The 15973-nt window shown below is 36.9% G+C and overlaps 1 protein-coding gene across 5 annotated transcripts in view; it reads right to left on the reverse strand.

Moving 5' to 3' along the window:
• Positions 1-1682: 1682 nt before the first annotated feature.
• LOC121425388 (N-acetyltransferase 9-like protein) overlaps positions 1683-15973 on the reverse strand; it is a 33344-nt gene continuing 19053 nt past the window's right edge. For all 5 annotated transcript variants that reach the window (XM_041621426.1, XM_041621425.1, XM_041621423.1 and 2 more), the window contains exons 3-8: positions 10516-10625; positions 8186-8242; positions 6379-6459; positions 4308-4367; positions 3429-3523; positions 1683-2709 (exon numbers count right to left, since the gene is read on the reverse strand). In XM_041621426.1, the coding sequence (XP_041477360.1) occupies positions 2587-2709; positions 3429-3523; positions 4308-4367; positions 6379-6459; positions 8186-8242; positions 10516-10625 (526 nt within the window). In that variant the 3' untranslated portion in view covers positions 1683-2586. The remainder of the gene's footprint in view (positions 2710-3428; positions 3524-4307; positions 4368-6378; positions 6460-8185; positions 8243-10515; positions 10626-15973) is intronic.

Below are 15973 nucleotides of genomic sequence, written 5' to 3' on the forward strand. Positions count from 1 at the left end.
GTTTCTTGTTGGTATAGACTAGTTACTAGCGATTTATGTAGGACATCTAGTATTATTTATAAGCTTTTGTATTCTCTTAGTGCTGATAACAAATTTCATTCTAACTGGCTTTTGTTTGTGAAGCATGTTCTTGATTGTAATGGATATTCCTTTGCTTGGCTGAACCAAAGAATTGACTTTATATCTAGTTTTAAGAAACGCTTACTTCAAAGACTAAAAGATCAATTTTGTCAAGGATGGTCTTCAGATATTAATAGCTCCAGTTCATGCTCGAACTATCGTATCTTCAAAACTACCCATAAACTAGAGAACTACTTGATAACTCTTCCCCCCTCTCTTTTCTATTATTTATGCAAATTTAGAACTGGCAATTCCAGAATACCAATTGTGACTGGTAGATATGACAATACTGAAAGGATAAATAGAGTATGTACTTTGTGCAACTCCGGAATAGGAGACGAGTTCCACTACATTTTTATTTGTAGTAAGTTTGAACAAGAAAGAAACTCACTTCTTGGTACTCATTTTATAAATTATTACAATATTCACAAAATGTATTCTCTCTTTAATTCTACGGAAATACCAATCATTAAAAACCTGGCTGTCTTCACCAAATTGGTGATAAATGCATTTAAATAACTTAATAAGTACATGTGTATAACCGTGATATTACACATATTGTTTTGAATGAAGTTTCCAACTTTATTTGTTAAGTAGATCATTATGTAAAAAAAAAAAAAAAAAAAAAAAAAAAAAAAAAAAAAAAAAGCTGTCTAGTTTGATGGAATAGCACTCAGTTTTATAGTTATCACTCTTTATGTATCTTGCCATGTTTATTATCGTTTATACTTCACTTGTCATGCTGCTGTGAATGACCCCTGAGCCCACCCACACATGACCTCTCCACTATGACTATCATTGCTTGATTCCACATCGACCTCATGCTCCAGTGTGGAAGGTATGAGTGGGCTGCCTCAGAGGTTATGTTATTTCATTTGTTGTATCCTTGTACACCCCTTCGGGGTTTTATTTGAAGGATCGTTAATAAATTTGAAACTTGAAACTTGAAACTTGTTAATAAACCGTGAATGGAACCGGTATTGCAATGACACAGAGTGCTACACTATTTTGCAGTTGCTGTCAATTTATACAGCAAACCTTACAAAATGTATCATCCTTAATGAATAAATGTCATTGTTCAGAAATGTTCTCATACTTCTTTTTTTGCATCTAAGATTCAGAGAATTAAGTATTGCTTATGGACAAAATGTTTATAATAATAAAAATAATAGGCATTCATCTGGCACCATCTATCTAGAAATATTCTATTCCGAGGCGCAATATTATTATTATTATTACCCCGGCTTTAGCTCGAGCTGCCTTTCAGCGCTCATGCATTCAAGGAATTAATCCTGCCGGGTAACCATTCACCTCACATGGGTTAGAAGTTAGAAGACTAATCCGCTGGGCCACAACGCTTTATGACCCTTTCCCTTGGACCCAGGTGGGTTATACAGTATTGGAGTAATGGGAATAATCTCTTCTTAAAGATGAATTCCAGTTGTGGTAACGATCTAAAAGTGACTTTTTACAGAATCCAATATAATGACCACCCAAGTGTCTGTTTGTATGAATAAAAAATATGTGCCAAATGATTCTGGAAGAAATTGTGTAATTGCTGACGACCTTCAGTGTGATCGTTTGTGCAGCTTAGATTTTATGATTTCACAAAGTTCAGTTTATGTCACTGTACCAGATATAGATCCATGATGATATAGTAATACTTAACCTTGGTTTCACAGACTTTCTCACGAAATCAGTGTTTTACTGCAACTACTTTCATTTAGCTTTAAAAGCATTTCAAGGCAGATTTCTTGTCTAAAATACAATGTAAATTAAAACCTTAATAATTTACTATATCACCAAAGCATGGACACACATACCGGTATTCATTTTACCTTTGATATCACAATACACTGTGTTTTTATATTGTTGCCATTCTTACAGCCTTGATTAGGAACAATAACAGAAGTCTGAGCTATGTCTCTTTGTTTTTTGCTTCTACTCCTTCCATTCCAGCATAGCCAAAACAATGGAGGATACAGGAATGCCCACGGTATGCGTGACAGATGCTGAGTGGTCATCCTCAGCAACCTTTTGCTTCTAATCCGCCACTCTAAATGCCATTGTAAGATATCTACTGAAAGACGTGGCCCAGACTACGGCTGAGTGGTCTAACAACGTCTGTGACCGACGGTTAGCACAACTCCTGAATTGGTGGTGATTTTTTTACCTGATTGGTAAGAAAGCATGAATGCTTGTAAGCAAGCAACCAGAGGACCGCCGGCTTAAGGTCCTCTCTCAAGGACCTTGTACTGAAGATTAATGCTTTACCAAAGGGCAGTAGCGCACCAAGAGGGAATCGAACCGGGGTCACTGGAATACGAATCCCCGCTCTACTGACTGAGCCATCGCACCTTGCCAATTACATGTAAACATAATATACCTTCACCCAACATACAAGTGCATGTTGGAGCTTCACTGTCAGTAACAAATATCTGCTTTTCACAAACTGCTATTCTGATGTCACCTTTTTGGGGAGTACTCTGCAATCTGCAAGTGGCTCATCTGTTCCTTTAGCCAGTCATGGAATTGACCTTTGACCTCAAGCTCAAGGGTCACCTCTTGAAAGACTTTGCTGACAGATACCTTTATGAGGGAAAATGAATCAAGAAATGCAAAGATGATTGGTATGAAATGGTAAAAAGGGGCTAAAATCATGCCCCTTTAAACTAACATGCAGTATGTATTTTCATGGGCTGACATGAGAAGTTCGTGTTATTGTTTCTACATTCACCATTTTTGTTCTTAATTCATATTTGCTTTGACTCCAATCATGCCCCCTTGAGAGTTGCACATGGGGCACTTCCTCCCCACATGGGCCCCCCCCCCCTTGCCCAAGTTAAACCCACAATAGCACAGAAAATACATTCAGTAAATATTAATAAGGCCAATGTATATGCTAATGAGCTTATGTCAATATCTGAATATACCATATGATGAACCTGTCTCTCTGTGGATCTGTTGGTAATGCTGCTATAGCTACTGCATTGTAAAATTTCAAATAATTCCATGACAATAGTGTTTTTCTGTTATTTATTTCAAGATGAGGGTTAAATCTTTCACTCTTTGACAACATGTTGCACACATATTTTTCTTTTTAGAACCTATACTTCTCCACATGTTGTTATTATCTGTCGGTGACTTATTTTGATTTCAGATAAGATTATTCGATTTAGCCGACTTACTGCGTTCTTAGATGGACAGTCATAAACGCACTTAGGTTATCATCATCAAAAGACAAAACTGACAGTACAATAAAAAGATTGTCTAAATCAGTCATGACAGTACAAAGTCAACATACTAACCTCTTGAAATCCAAGTTTTTTGAAGAGGCCAAGACTGACTGTGTTCTTCTCTCCAATCTTCGCAATGAATCTGGAAACTTTCAAGAAATCCACACCTGAGAAATAAGTGATAAAAAGCAATAGAATCATAGAAAGCAATGTCTCACAAGTGGCCTTAAGAAATCCACACCTGAGAAATAAGTGATAAAAAGCAATAGAATCATAGAAAGCAATGTCTCACAAGTGGCCTTAAGAAATCCACACCTGAGAAATAAGTGATAAAAAGCAATAGAATCATAGAAAGCAATGTCTCACAAGTGGCCTTAAGAAATCCACACCTGAGAAGTAAGTGGTAAAAAGCAATAGAATCATAGAAAACAATGTCTCACAAGTGGCCTTAAGAAATCCACACCTGAGAAATAAGTGACAAAAAGCAATAGAATCATAGAAAGCAATGTCTCACAAGTGGCCTTAAGAAATCCACACCTGAGAAATAAGTGATAAAAAGCAATAGAATCATAGAAAACAATGTCTCACAAGTGGCCTTAAGAAATCCACACCTGAGAAATAAGTGACAAAAAGCAATAGAATCATAGAAAGCAATGTCTCACAAGTGGCCTTAAGAAATCCACACCTGAGAAATAAGTGATAAAAAGCAATAGAATCATAGAAAGCAATGTCTCACAAGTGGCCTTTTAAGCAAATCCACTACATGTATACATAACAAATACAATATCATTATCAAAGACATACTTAATGGTGTTACATATTTATCATGCTATCCTTGTTGTTTTTTTCACTGTTTTTTTTCTGTTTTGATAATTTTATAAAGCTTTCATCTTATTTCTGATCTGCGAAACTTAAAATTCAATCTGAAAGTCAATCATCAATATCACTCACCATAGTACATCATGATCAGGAGAGCTTCCTTGCCATAACCCTTTCCACGACATGATGATTCTGTAGATTAATGAATGATTACAAATCTACTTCAATCAATATACAGGATACAATAGTGTCATTTAAACACATTAGAACATTCTTCAGTCATCCACATGATTAAATTATTAACATGTGATTTCCCAACTACAATTATTAAGATGACAAGTCAAATCACTTCCAGTGACGTCCATTAATTGAACTGCAGTTTCAGAATTTAACAAAATGAAGTTTTTATCTATTTTATGTCCAAATACAACTGAATAATGGGTTAGTGGGAGAATCTCCCCGCCCCCCCTCCACTCGATTCTGAATAGAATTAACTCTTAGACCTGGGCCCCATCATATAAAGATTTACGATCGATCCGATCATCCACAACTATGGAAAGCGAGCAATGTCAACATCTAAAACAAGTGGAATGCCTCTGGCCGTCTCACCTGCATCATGCGATTCAACATAGCACCATTGCTGACTTTGAAAACTACTACAACTCGCAAAAGATGTTCAGTGATACTTGGTTACTCTTATTTCCACGTTTTATGAACTAGACCAATACCCTTACAGATACCCCCATTATGGCCAAAGTTCATTGACCTTTGACCTTGGTCATGTGACCTAAAATGCACACAGGATATTCAGTGATACTTGATTATTCTTATGTCCAAGTTTTATGAACTAGACCAACATACTTTCAAACTTATGATGGTAATTAACAAATACTCCCAATTCGGCCAAAGTTCATTGACCCTAAATGACCTTTGACCTTGGTCATGTGACATGAAACTCATGCAGGTTGTTCAGTGATACTTGTTAACCTTATGTCCAAGTTTCATGAACTAGGTCCATATATATTCTAAGTTATGATGACATTTCAAAAAATTAACCTCAGGTTAAGATTTTGATGTTGATTCCCCAACATGGTCTAAGTTCATTGACCCTAAATGACCTTTGACCTTGGTCATGTGACATGAAACTCTAATAGGATGTTCAGTAATACTTGATTAACCTTATGGTCAAGTTTCATGAACTATGTCCATATACTTTCTAAGTTATGATGTCATTTCAAAAACTTAACCTCAGGTTAAGATTTGATGTTGATGCCGCCGCCGCCGCCAAAGCGGCGCCTATAGTCTTATTCTGCTATGCAGGTGAGACAATGAATAATTGTTCAAAATATTTTCTAGATATGAAGAAAAGTAATATACATTCATCATTTTCTTGAAAATTCAGTGTGCTTTTCTTTGCTTACAAAGGGCAATGTGCAAATTTCCTGGAGAAAAAATTATGACACTGTTGGATTTTGATAGAGTTTAGGTTGATCAGGTCATTCGTAACTCTCTGTAAGACAGAGCCCAGATGTATTGTAACTCTATGGCTCACATTCTGAAGTCTGGGTTAACTTGGACCATGGTCTAATTCTGTACTAAAATTATGGTAAGGTAATCCAAAAATGTCAAAAAAAGTTTTCATTTCTTATGCTCAATTTGCTATCATGCTATAATGGTGAAGTAAACCAATTAATCCTCGACAGTGGTGAATCTGTTTGAGAATCGTGTCACAATTGGCTATCCATAGTTAACCACAACTTCAGAGTTTGAATTAAAGCTCCAAGTTCAATATATGGGCCACTGATATTTAACAATAATAATATGCGACATTTATATAGCGCTTAATACAGATGAAAAGCGCTGCATACTACATTGTATTACCCCGGCTTTAGCATGGCTACCCTGATCGGACGCTCAAGCATTCAAGGAATTCCTTCCTACCAGGTACCAAATTACTCCACCTGGGTGGAGAGTGGCACATGTAAGGACACGAGTGCTGCGGTGGAATTTAAACCCAGGACTCTGTAGTTCAAAGTCCGGAGACTTATCCACTGAGCCACAACACCCCTATTTAAGTGTATTATTTGGTGTTAACCAGCAACAGTGGCATACTAAAGCATAAAGGCATCACCTCAAACAGAAGTGATGATTAAGGCTTAAAGATCAACACATTATTTTAACACTCCATTTGTTTCTACTTTACCTGCTACCATTATCTCTATCTCAGCTTGAGAGGGCGCTTCATGATCATTGAAGAACAGATTGACATCTCCACACATGCTTTCTGATTGAATACAAGAAAAAAAAGACAGAATCGAAAAAATATTCAATATTCAATAAGGCATGACAATACATATTCATCTGCAGGAAATACTTTATCCTGAGAGGCACAAGTAAACTAGCAAGAATAAGAGAGTTTGGGTTTGGTAAGTGTCACGAGTTAAGAATAGACCAGTTCGTAGTTATTCATGGCCAGTTTCTTTCATTATGATAGGCAGATTTCAAAGCAAGATATTACGTAAGCTTGCCTTACATAGCAGGACGAAGAAATTGAATAGACCAGGTGACTAGAATAGCACACCAATGAACACTTTATGAAGGTATTTGTTGCATTCCTACTTTGAATGCATATCATAGCATGTTGCACAATGTACTTGGCAAACTGTGAATTACCAGTCGTTCGTGGACGCATTGTTGTTTTTGTGGATGTAAATGAAAACCACAATTCAAAAGAATATATGAATAATCAAGACATCAAAGTTGGTGCTTATCTCATTAGATTTAAACCACCGTGTCACTTTAGTACAAATGACCTTCCTCTGATCATGCGTAGAATCTTTTGATCATGCGCAGAAAGGAACTACGAACTGGCTTATTGCTGGAAGGGTGGTATAACAATAACAGGTGCCCTCTTATTACCGGTATAATTTAATCGTACAAGTCTGATTATGCAATACTAGTCTCTTCTTTTTGTATTATCACTGGAATTAGAAACCATCCCAAAAATGGTCTGTCCAGAATATCTGGCATACAGTTTTCATTGACTGTGGTCTACAACCAAGTTATGGCTCCTTGATCATGAAAATGTTTGTCCCCACTTTGGCCATGATGATGCCGCCATGTATTCAACAGACTTGCGATTGATCCAATACATGTCAAACATGGAAAGCCAGCGATGCCATAATTCTTCATCAAGGAAGTACAGCAGTAAACAGAGGGAGCATAATTTGGTTCAAACAATCATACATAATTTCTATATTGATACAACACATTGAATAGATGGTAGTCTAGATGATGATGATGACATCTATGGATTCCACAGTTAAGACAGATTGGATCAATTATAAGTAGGCCTATTTGTAAGACAGAGCCATGATATTTGTAATAAAAGCTCATTGAATGAATTCCAAGAAACTTCAACAATGTATAATTGTCAGTGGTCAAAGTATTTGGAATAGTCCCTCCAGCAACATCTGCAGGGCCCTGGAAACAATTTTTTTTGCTGGGGGTGCTGAAGTAAAGTTGACAAGAAAAAAAGTTTAATTTTTTTTAAAAGGTTTCGTTACAAAACTGAAGGTATTTTTGGTCCCAAAAACTCTGAGAAGCAAAAATGTTCAAAAAAAGGCTTCAGCACAAAATGTTGGCCATTTTACAGACATTTCTCCAATTTGACATACCTACCACCAGAATTCCAGGGGTGCTGCCGATGGAAAATGGTACACGCAGCACCCCCTAGATAAAACAAGGGGATGCCTCTGCACCCCCAGCACCCCCCACTTCCCATGAACATTTGTTTCTGTTATTCAGTAAAATTAATTTTTAAAAAGCCCCCAAAACAGCAGGGCAGAACTATTTTCGGTTATTGAAAATTGTAGAAATCTTTGGAAATTTTACTACGGAAAAGCACTATAGAATACCAAAATTCATGTACTTTTGTATTGATGTCTGGGTGATGTATTGGTTTTGTCTGCCGTCATATGACGATTCTGTGAGCCGGTCATATTGCTTACCGATTTCATTAGTGCTTGAAGCCCATTTGGTCTTGTCCAGTATGATGAATGTACATTCTGAAGATAAAAAAACGATAGGTAGGTAGGTGGACGGATGGACGCATGGAGAGATAGATAGATACATACATAGATATTAAATAGATAGATGGGTTAATTAGATTAGGAAGGTTTACATAGAGAGCAAGAATATATTGATACACTATGAAATTCATATCACTGACACTTCTATGAATAGACAACATATTTGACAATATGTTCCATTTGTTTCGCGCAGCTACTATACTGCGCTTGATATTTAGTATCATATTATTACCCAAGCTGTAGCTGAGCCACCGTATAGGCACTAAAGCATTCAAGGAATGAATCCTTCTGGGTAACCATTCACCTCACCTGGGTCAAGTGCAGCACAATGTGGATAAATTTCTTGCTGAATGAAAAAACGCCATGGCTTGGATTCGAACCGAAGTCCCTCTGATAAAAAGACGAGAGTCGTAAATACGAGCCCACGATGCCACGGCGCACATACTAAAACTAGAAATTTGACGTGTCCAAGGACACAGATGCCCCCGCTTAATGCAATTAGAATTTCATATGATTTAACTTTTAATATCATGCAGAAACCAATATATATATATATTGTATACAGTGCATATCAAAAAAAGGTTTACACTTTGGAAAAGCCCTGGGAATTAAAAAAATATATACAACATAAGGGTAATTATTTCACATATAAACTTGGGTTTGGGTCTCATTTATCCAATGAAGTAAAAGTTATGACAGAATGTTACACTTGAGTGAGCACTGCCTATTTTTGTTAAGCTCGCAGAAATCTGCGCAGAAATGCTCATTTTCACGCTGTGTCAAGGGGGAAGGGCAAAATCAAACTTACCCTGCGAAACATTTCTCATACATTTCCCTTGCGATTTTAGTCAATTGAAATAAAATGGCTACATTCACTAACATTTTGTAACAATTTTGCCACCCAAATTGAAATTTCAACATTTAGTAAGCACAACCTTTACCCTTTTTGTACCAGCTGGATCTGAAGACATAACTGAATCTGAACAAAAGTTTATATCAGACATATCCAGCATTTTTTTATCATTTAAAGTGGGTTTACATTTCATTTTACATGTAATACTTGTTTCTCCACACTTTTCCCAAGCTTGACAATGACTAACAAAATAAAAATCAAGCCTGAGCCATTCATGTAAATCACTGCTCAGTGTAAAGCAAATATCGTCAAGATGGCCTCGGTGTGTTGGGGAGTGGGGTGGGGTGCAATGCATTCTTTGAAGTGTTTTGGGCAAGAAGTCAATTTAAAAAAATGTAAAATATATCTTCAAATCAATTTTACTAGCTAAATTCCACGTGTTCTACATGATTAAGGTCTACTTTTATTTGCATAACTATAAAAGGTTCTGCGCAACTAATTTTTCACTAACTTTCCAAAGTAAGTGGTGCTCCAGCGGAAACATATTTTGACAGTTATATCGTCATTTGCTTAAAAATGGATCTGTACCAATGTTAAAATGTGGAAAAATCTTCAGGACATTACAAATGTATAAATTTACAAGATTTTTTCAAAGTGTAAGTTTTTTTTTTTATACGCACTGTATAATGAACAAAGTTAGACCTTTGAATTAACTCATATATAATGAGCTGTGACCTTTAACCTGTAGACTCCGAATTCTAACTCAACCTGTATTTTGGTGTCATCGACCTACACTCCAAAAATATTCATAATTCATTACTACAAAATATTTTTCGAGTTATTGCGCGGAAACCAACTCGCATATTTGATGAGCTGTGATCTTTGACCTGCAGTTCAAACTTAGCCTGTAATTTGGTGCATCTTCCAACACACCAACATTTTAAAAATCCATTGTTAAATATTATTTGAGTTATTGCGCGGCAACCAAGTGGGGAACTGACAGACAAAGAGGTGCAACACCTAATGTTCACTCCAGACTTTGTCTGTGGGGGGCATAGAAATAGGGTAATAATAATCATATTTGCCATCAAAACTAGCTCAGATTGCAATACATCAGAGGTAACAGCAAACTCAGACATCCCAGATCAAGTTTACTGAGGTACCAAGCAAAGGGTCCCATCAAGACTCAAAACACAGAAAAATTCTTGCTTAAGGAAAACATATCATGGCTGGCATTTGAACCGATGATCGTCTGTTGGAAAGACGAGAGTAGGAACCAAACTGAGGCAGGTGCCTTTTTTTAATAGACTTCTAGGTCAATAAGACTGATTCACATTCTACTCCCAATGCTTTTACTTGAAATCCCCAAATGTATTGTACAATCAATGGATCTTACTGTTTTCATCTTCATACCAGCTCTTCTGCATCTCATACTCCTCATCGAGAGATAGAGGTTCTGATGCGGTCAACTCCTGCAACTCAGTAGACTTCATCCATTCATGGTATCTGTTTAGAGGGTGTATAAAGAAAAATATATATATCAAGGTACCTGTCTGAGCCATGGTTAGCTGATGATTGGAGTAGGAATCCCAATCTTTTTCTTATTAGCGTCTTTTTAATCCTCCAGCTTCTCCGGAGACAAAAATCAGGAATTGGAAAAGCCAAAATGAAATCTTGGATGAGACGGAGTCCAAGATGCTACATCAAATTCAAAAGTAACTAGATTTTAATTCGTCATGCGGACGAATTAGGTGGTCTGTCTTTATTCTCGCCATCATGATTACTATTACCATGTTCATGCATATCAATATGATCTTCATGATGACGACGGAATGCTCATTACGGATGGAATACTTGTGAAAGACGGGAGATGATAAAGCACTGTGAATGGGTCTCTTTGATGTATGACAATACATGTGATATGAAAAAAAGTAATTGAAATCTGTTTATCTTGCTAAATTTTAACTTTTATACCATTAAATTATCATGAAGGATCATGTACGAGGTGGTAAAAAGAAAAAAAAATGGGGAAAAAAATCGTTTACCCTAGGACTCGAACCTGCGCCCTTTAGAAAGCAAGTCAAATGCGTTATCCATTGAGCCACGATATTCCCAATAGAGAATACACGTAAGCAATTTTGAGAATTACAAGTCCAATTTTGCAAGTGAAAACAGGCATGATCCCGGAATCTGATCAAAAAATGGAGGGCACACTTCCGAAAGCTTAGAATCTCAGCTACAAAATACTAAAATCTCAGGGAAAACTGACAAGAAACAATGGAGATATGGCTCACGTAATAGAAGAATGTCGAATCTAGTTTTGACAAAAAGTCATTTCCCATATTACACACAAAATAAGAAAAAGTGACATGCCTCTTTTCTTCGCTGTTTTACGCAATGATGCATTTCTCAAAACAAAAATTCATGTTAACTGAGGAGAAAGAGTACATTCTAAACTACTACATATCCAAATTTGGGCAAAAAACGATCTACATGTATATTCGAGAAGTTTGCATAAATTTGATGACGTAATTTTTGAAAAAATGAAATTTTTAGTTTAGGCGCCATTTTTGATGATGTCATGATATAATTTAGGGACATTGATGACATGAAATCAAATCTACAACTCATACTCTATCGATATATGAAAAAAAAATTGGGGGTCAGTGGACTATTTAAAGAGCTACAGTGAATTTGCAATAGGCATGTTTTTGCCCATATATGGCCTATAGTGAGAGCTCGCGCGCACACGTGCTGCAAACTTTAACCGGGTGTTAATTTCGTCATTATTAGTCATAGAGAGCTAAATTGGGTATCAAATTGCCCAGAATTATATTATCAATGCAATGATGTAAACAACGGTGTTTTTGCACTGCGTTAAGGCATTAGCGCGGAAATGCGCGCGCATGCATGTGCGCGCGCAAATTATAGAATGACCTGAAACATACTCTACTTTGGTCAAAAAGTGATTTTGAGCTTTTTTGAATTTTGACGCGCACGTCGTGACCTCCAGGTGACCTTTGATGACATGACCTGATGACCCTTGACCTGAAGTTGATGTGATGTAAATATTGTTAATTTTTGATAATTGATAATGGAGATATGATTGAATGTGATTTTACAAAATGGCGCCTAGATGACGTCATCATGACCTGATGACCTTGAAAAGCTTATTTTGACGTGTCCATGACAGATCCTATAAATGACATGAAATTCAATGAAATTGACCAAGTCCATTTTGAGATATCTTGGCGACAAGAAAATGATCCGTAAAAATAAATAAAGAAAGAAAAAGAAAATTCTGACGAAATTAAGAGGTTATCTGTCAAAGACAGACCACCTAATAAACAAAACAAATAATGTTTGTATGCAATAATGATGCTCTTTTCCACTGCAGATTTCATTTACGATATGAAATCTCCAATGCTAAAAATAATGTCATGATTGTGAAGAATTCATTGTAATATGAAACAAAATTCCAGTAATACTGATCTTTGAGAATTCAATGTAATGTACATTAGGGCTATTCCACGATTACCCACGTTACATTTGGAGACACCTCGACTCATGCTTGGAGCTGTAACTCCATTATTATTGATAGGAACTAAACATCTCATATATTACAACATAGTACACAGTCTGACTATCATTAGTATAAAAACAAAACTTGGGAAATTTTATTATTCTCCTGGCAAATCTTTGAAATGTGTCGGTTACTCACGTTACATGATTTGGACATGCATAAAATGAAAAGTTGACAGTGAAAAGTGTCCTCATACAAGGCTTTTATGAAAGTTGATTATATCCATTTCAAAAAAGTATATTAGGGAGCGCCAAACTTTGTATATAATTAAAGAAATAAAGAATACATGGTTTTTACTACGGGTGCAGATAAAGTGGTTACTGACATTACGGTTACCCACGTTACATTTTGTCCATGTATGGTTAACAACAAAAATGTCACTAAAAATTCAATAATGTGTGTAAAATTAATTGCTAGGAACACCAAAAAGAGTTTTCATACCAAAAATTTGAACAATTGCAGCTTTAATTAGAGAGTAAGAGGGAAAAGTATGATTTCGCATTATGCATAAATTAGCATAATTGCTTAATACCAATTTGCATGAAATAAATTACTGTTTTGTAGATTATGTCCAAGACAACCTGCGTGCAAATTTTCAGCACGGCCAATGGCCGAGATCTCAAGGGGGGCCTGGGAGACTCCCCCCCTTCCGGCCATATCAACTCCCAAAATACCCCGGCCTACATGTAGATGAGCATCAGGCGCGTATGCAAGGGGGGGGGTTTCGGGGTTCAAACCCCCCCCCCCCCTTTTCGTTTCCTTTTTTTTTTTTTTTTGCTTGTCTCCCCAGAGGTCGGTCTGGTCAAGGAGTTATTGGGCAAGCGCCTGATAACTCCTTGGTCTGGTTACGGACAGTTCCCCTCCCCAATAATGTATATGACAGCAATAATGAACAGAATCTCATGTTTCAGACAAAAAACACAGAAAAAATTTCCGCTCGCTCCATTTTATTATATCTTTTATTTCCGCATGTCACCGACATGATCACGGTATCGCCATTAACAAGGCCATACATGATTATCATGATGTATACTTATGAATACAAGTGAACCAAGACAAAGACATACTTTTTCTTACAAAATATATTTTACCAATATGAAAACCAAAATGACGGAAAACGCTAAAATGTCGGTTAGCTCGCTCCGCTTGCTCGTAATAATTTATGAAATTCCATAAGTATCTAGTCTCCTGATCAAGGCCATATCATGAGACTTACGAGCAGAAGGACATGTATCATCAACTAATATGTAATCATTACCAACAAGCTATTGAGAAGAATTGTATGTTTTGACGGAAAACGCAAACATTTCGGCTCGCTTGCTCCGCTCGCTCGTAATTATTCATGACATTTCTCAAGTTTCTGGTGTTCTGATCAAGGCCATATCCAGGCGCGTAGCCGGGGGGGGGGGCGGTCGCCCCCCCAAAACGTCCCCAAAAAGAAAAAAAAAGAAGGGAAAAAGGAGAGGAGAAAAGGAAAAGGGAAGGAAGGAAAGGGAAGAAAGGAAAGGGAAGAAAGGTAGCTTTGTGTTTTTTCTATTTATTCTTTATTTTTTTCTCAAAAGAGAAACTCCTTCACTCTTCTTGCTTTAAATTCATATATGAATTTTGCTTCCGCGCTGCGCGCGGTTAAATGACACTATTGAAGTTCTCCATTGTTCCCCCACCTTTTCTCTAACCCTGTTTTTCCACCTCAGCTATGTGCTTCTTGCCAGTTAAAGTTAAAATTGTATACATTAGGGCATGAATTTGAGTAAGGTTAGGCCGAAGTAAATGTATGAAGTTATTTTTTTTTTTTCAATTGATCGCGCAACTTCTGGTCTGGTCGGAAATTTCAGAGTTTCATTGCTCATCGCTGGGAGGAATATCTTCCTTTACCAATCTTCTCCTCTGTTTTGCGAGTTAAAAATATGCACTGATGCTAAATTGTTTGTAATCAAATCTGATCTTTCCAAAGAAAGTTTCAATATATCTTTGAGAATACCCTTTTCTCGGGACCCTTTTTATGGCAAGAAAAATTGATAAATCACTTTAGCTTCCGCGCTTCGCGCGGAGTTATTATCATTTTAATTTCCTCCATTGTATACCTCTTTTGTGCGTTTACAATCACTTTTGAAAACAAGGTTCAAAATCGCAATATACTCAACCGAATTGGAGGTACTAGAGACAAGAGAAACGGCTCCTTTTCATTTTAATTTATGAAACACTAAAAGCTTTGCGCGGGAGGGGGAAACTCCCCCTCCCTGCACCCACCCCCTAGGGAGCCCGCTTCGCGTGCATTTACCGCCCCCTCCAAAATGAAATCCTGGCTACGCGGTTGGCCATATTATGAGTGCTACGATCCGAAGGACATGTAGCATCGACTATGATACCAACAAACTATTGACAAAAAGGTTATGTTTTCAACGCAAAAACGAGAACATTTCTGCTCGCTCGCGGGTCATGACCGTGCTGTTACATACCCATCCCCACTTAAATGTTATTGTCTTATTTGCAGCGCTGAAAAAAAAAGAAAAAAAATCATCACCTCCCCCCCCGCTCATCACTTTTTAGAGACTGGGCGGGAGATTAAAAAAAAAAATATCAGCTCGAAAACCCCCCCCCTTTCAAAAATCCTGCGTACGCGCCTGATGAGCATGATCGGTTCATCACGGACGGACATTTGATAGATTTTGAAAGACTTGAAGGCTTGTAACAAATTAGGAATAAGATGAACAAGGTTCCTTTGTGTTTTATAGTGAAGGGTAGGACATAGTATGCTGAATGATTAAAAAAGTTTGTTGCCATGGTTACCTACAAACACAGGTATCCAGTAAATGTGCCATATCACGGACGGACAAGATAGAAATGTGGTTTTTAGAATTTTTGTACATTTTTATTGTTTCTATCTAAACAGCTTTACATGGACCAATTATTGTTAATGCACCTAACACTCGGGAATGTTAGCAGCATATTGAATTCTTAACCAATATCAAACTTCTGAGAGAATTGCAAATATTTTCCATCACGGACAAACATCTCGGACGGACATCACGGACGGACACAATTAAAATACAATGGAAGTACTCTGTAAAAAGTTCTTTGTACTTTTTTTGGTAAACAAATGCAATTGTTTGATGATTTGTACATATTTTAATAATATTAAACAGTATTAGTTGCACAATCAAGTTGCTGCAACTTGATTTCTATCATATCAATTTGTTTGCGCTCCTTTTTTGCAGTGCATAGCGTGTTAAATTATTTCCCTATGGAGAATAATAGAAAATACGCCGTT

The sequence above is a fragment of the Lytechinus variegatus genome, chromosome 12, assembly GCF_018143015.1.
Source record: "Lytechinus variegatus isolate NC3 chromosome 12, Lvar_3.0, whole genome shotgun sequence".
Classification (NCBI taxonomy): Eukaryota; Metazoa; Echinodermata; class Echinoidea; order Temnopleuroida; family Toxopneustidae; genus Lytechinus; species Lytechinus variegatus.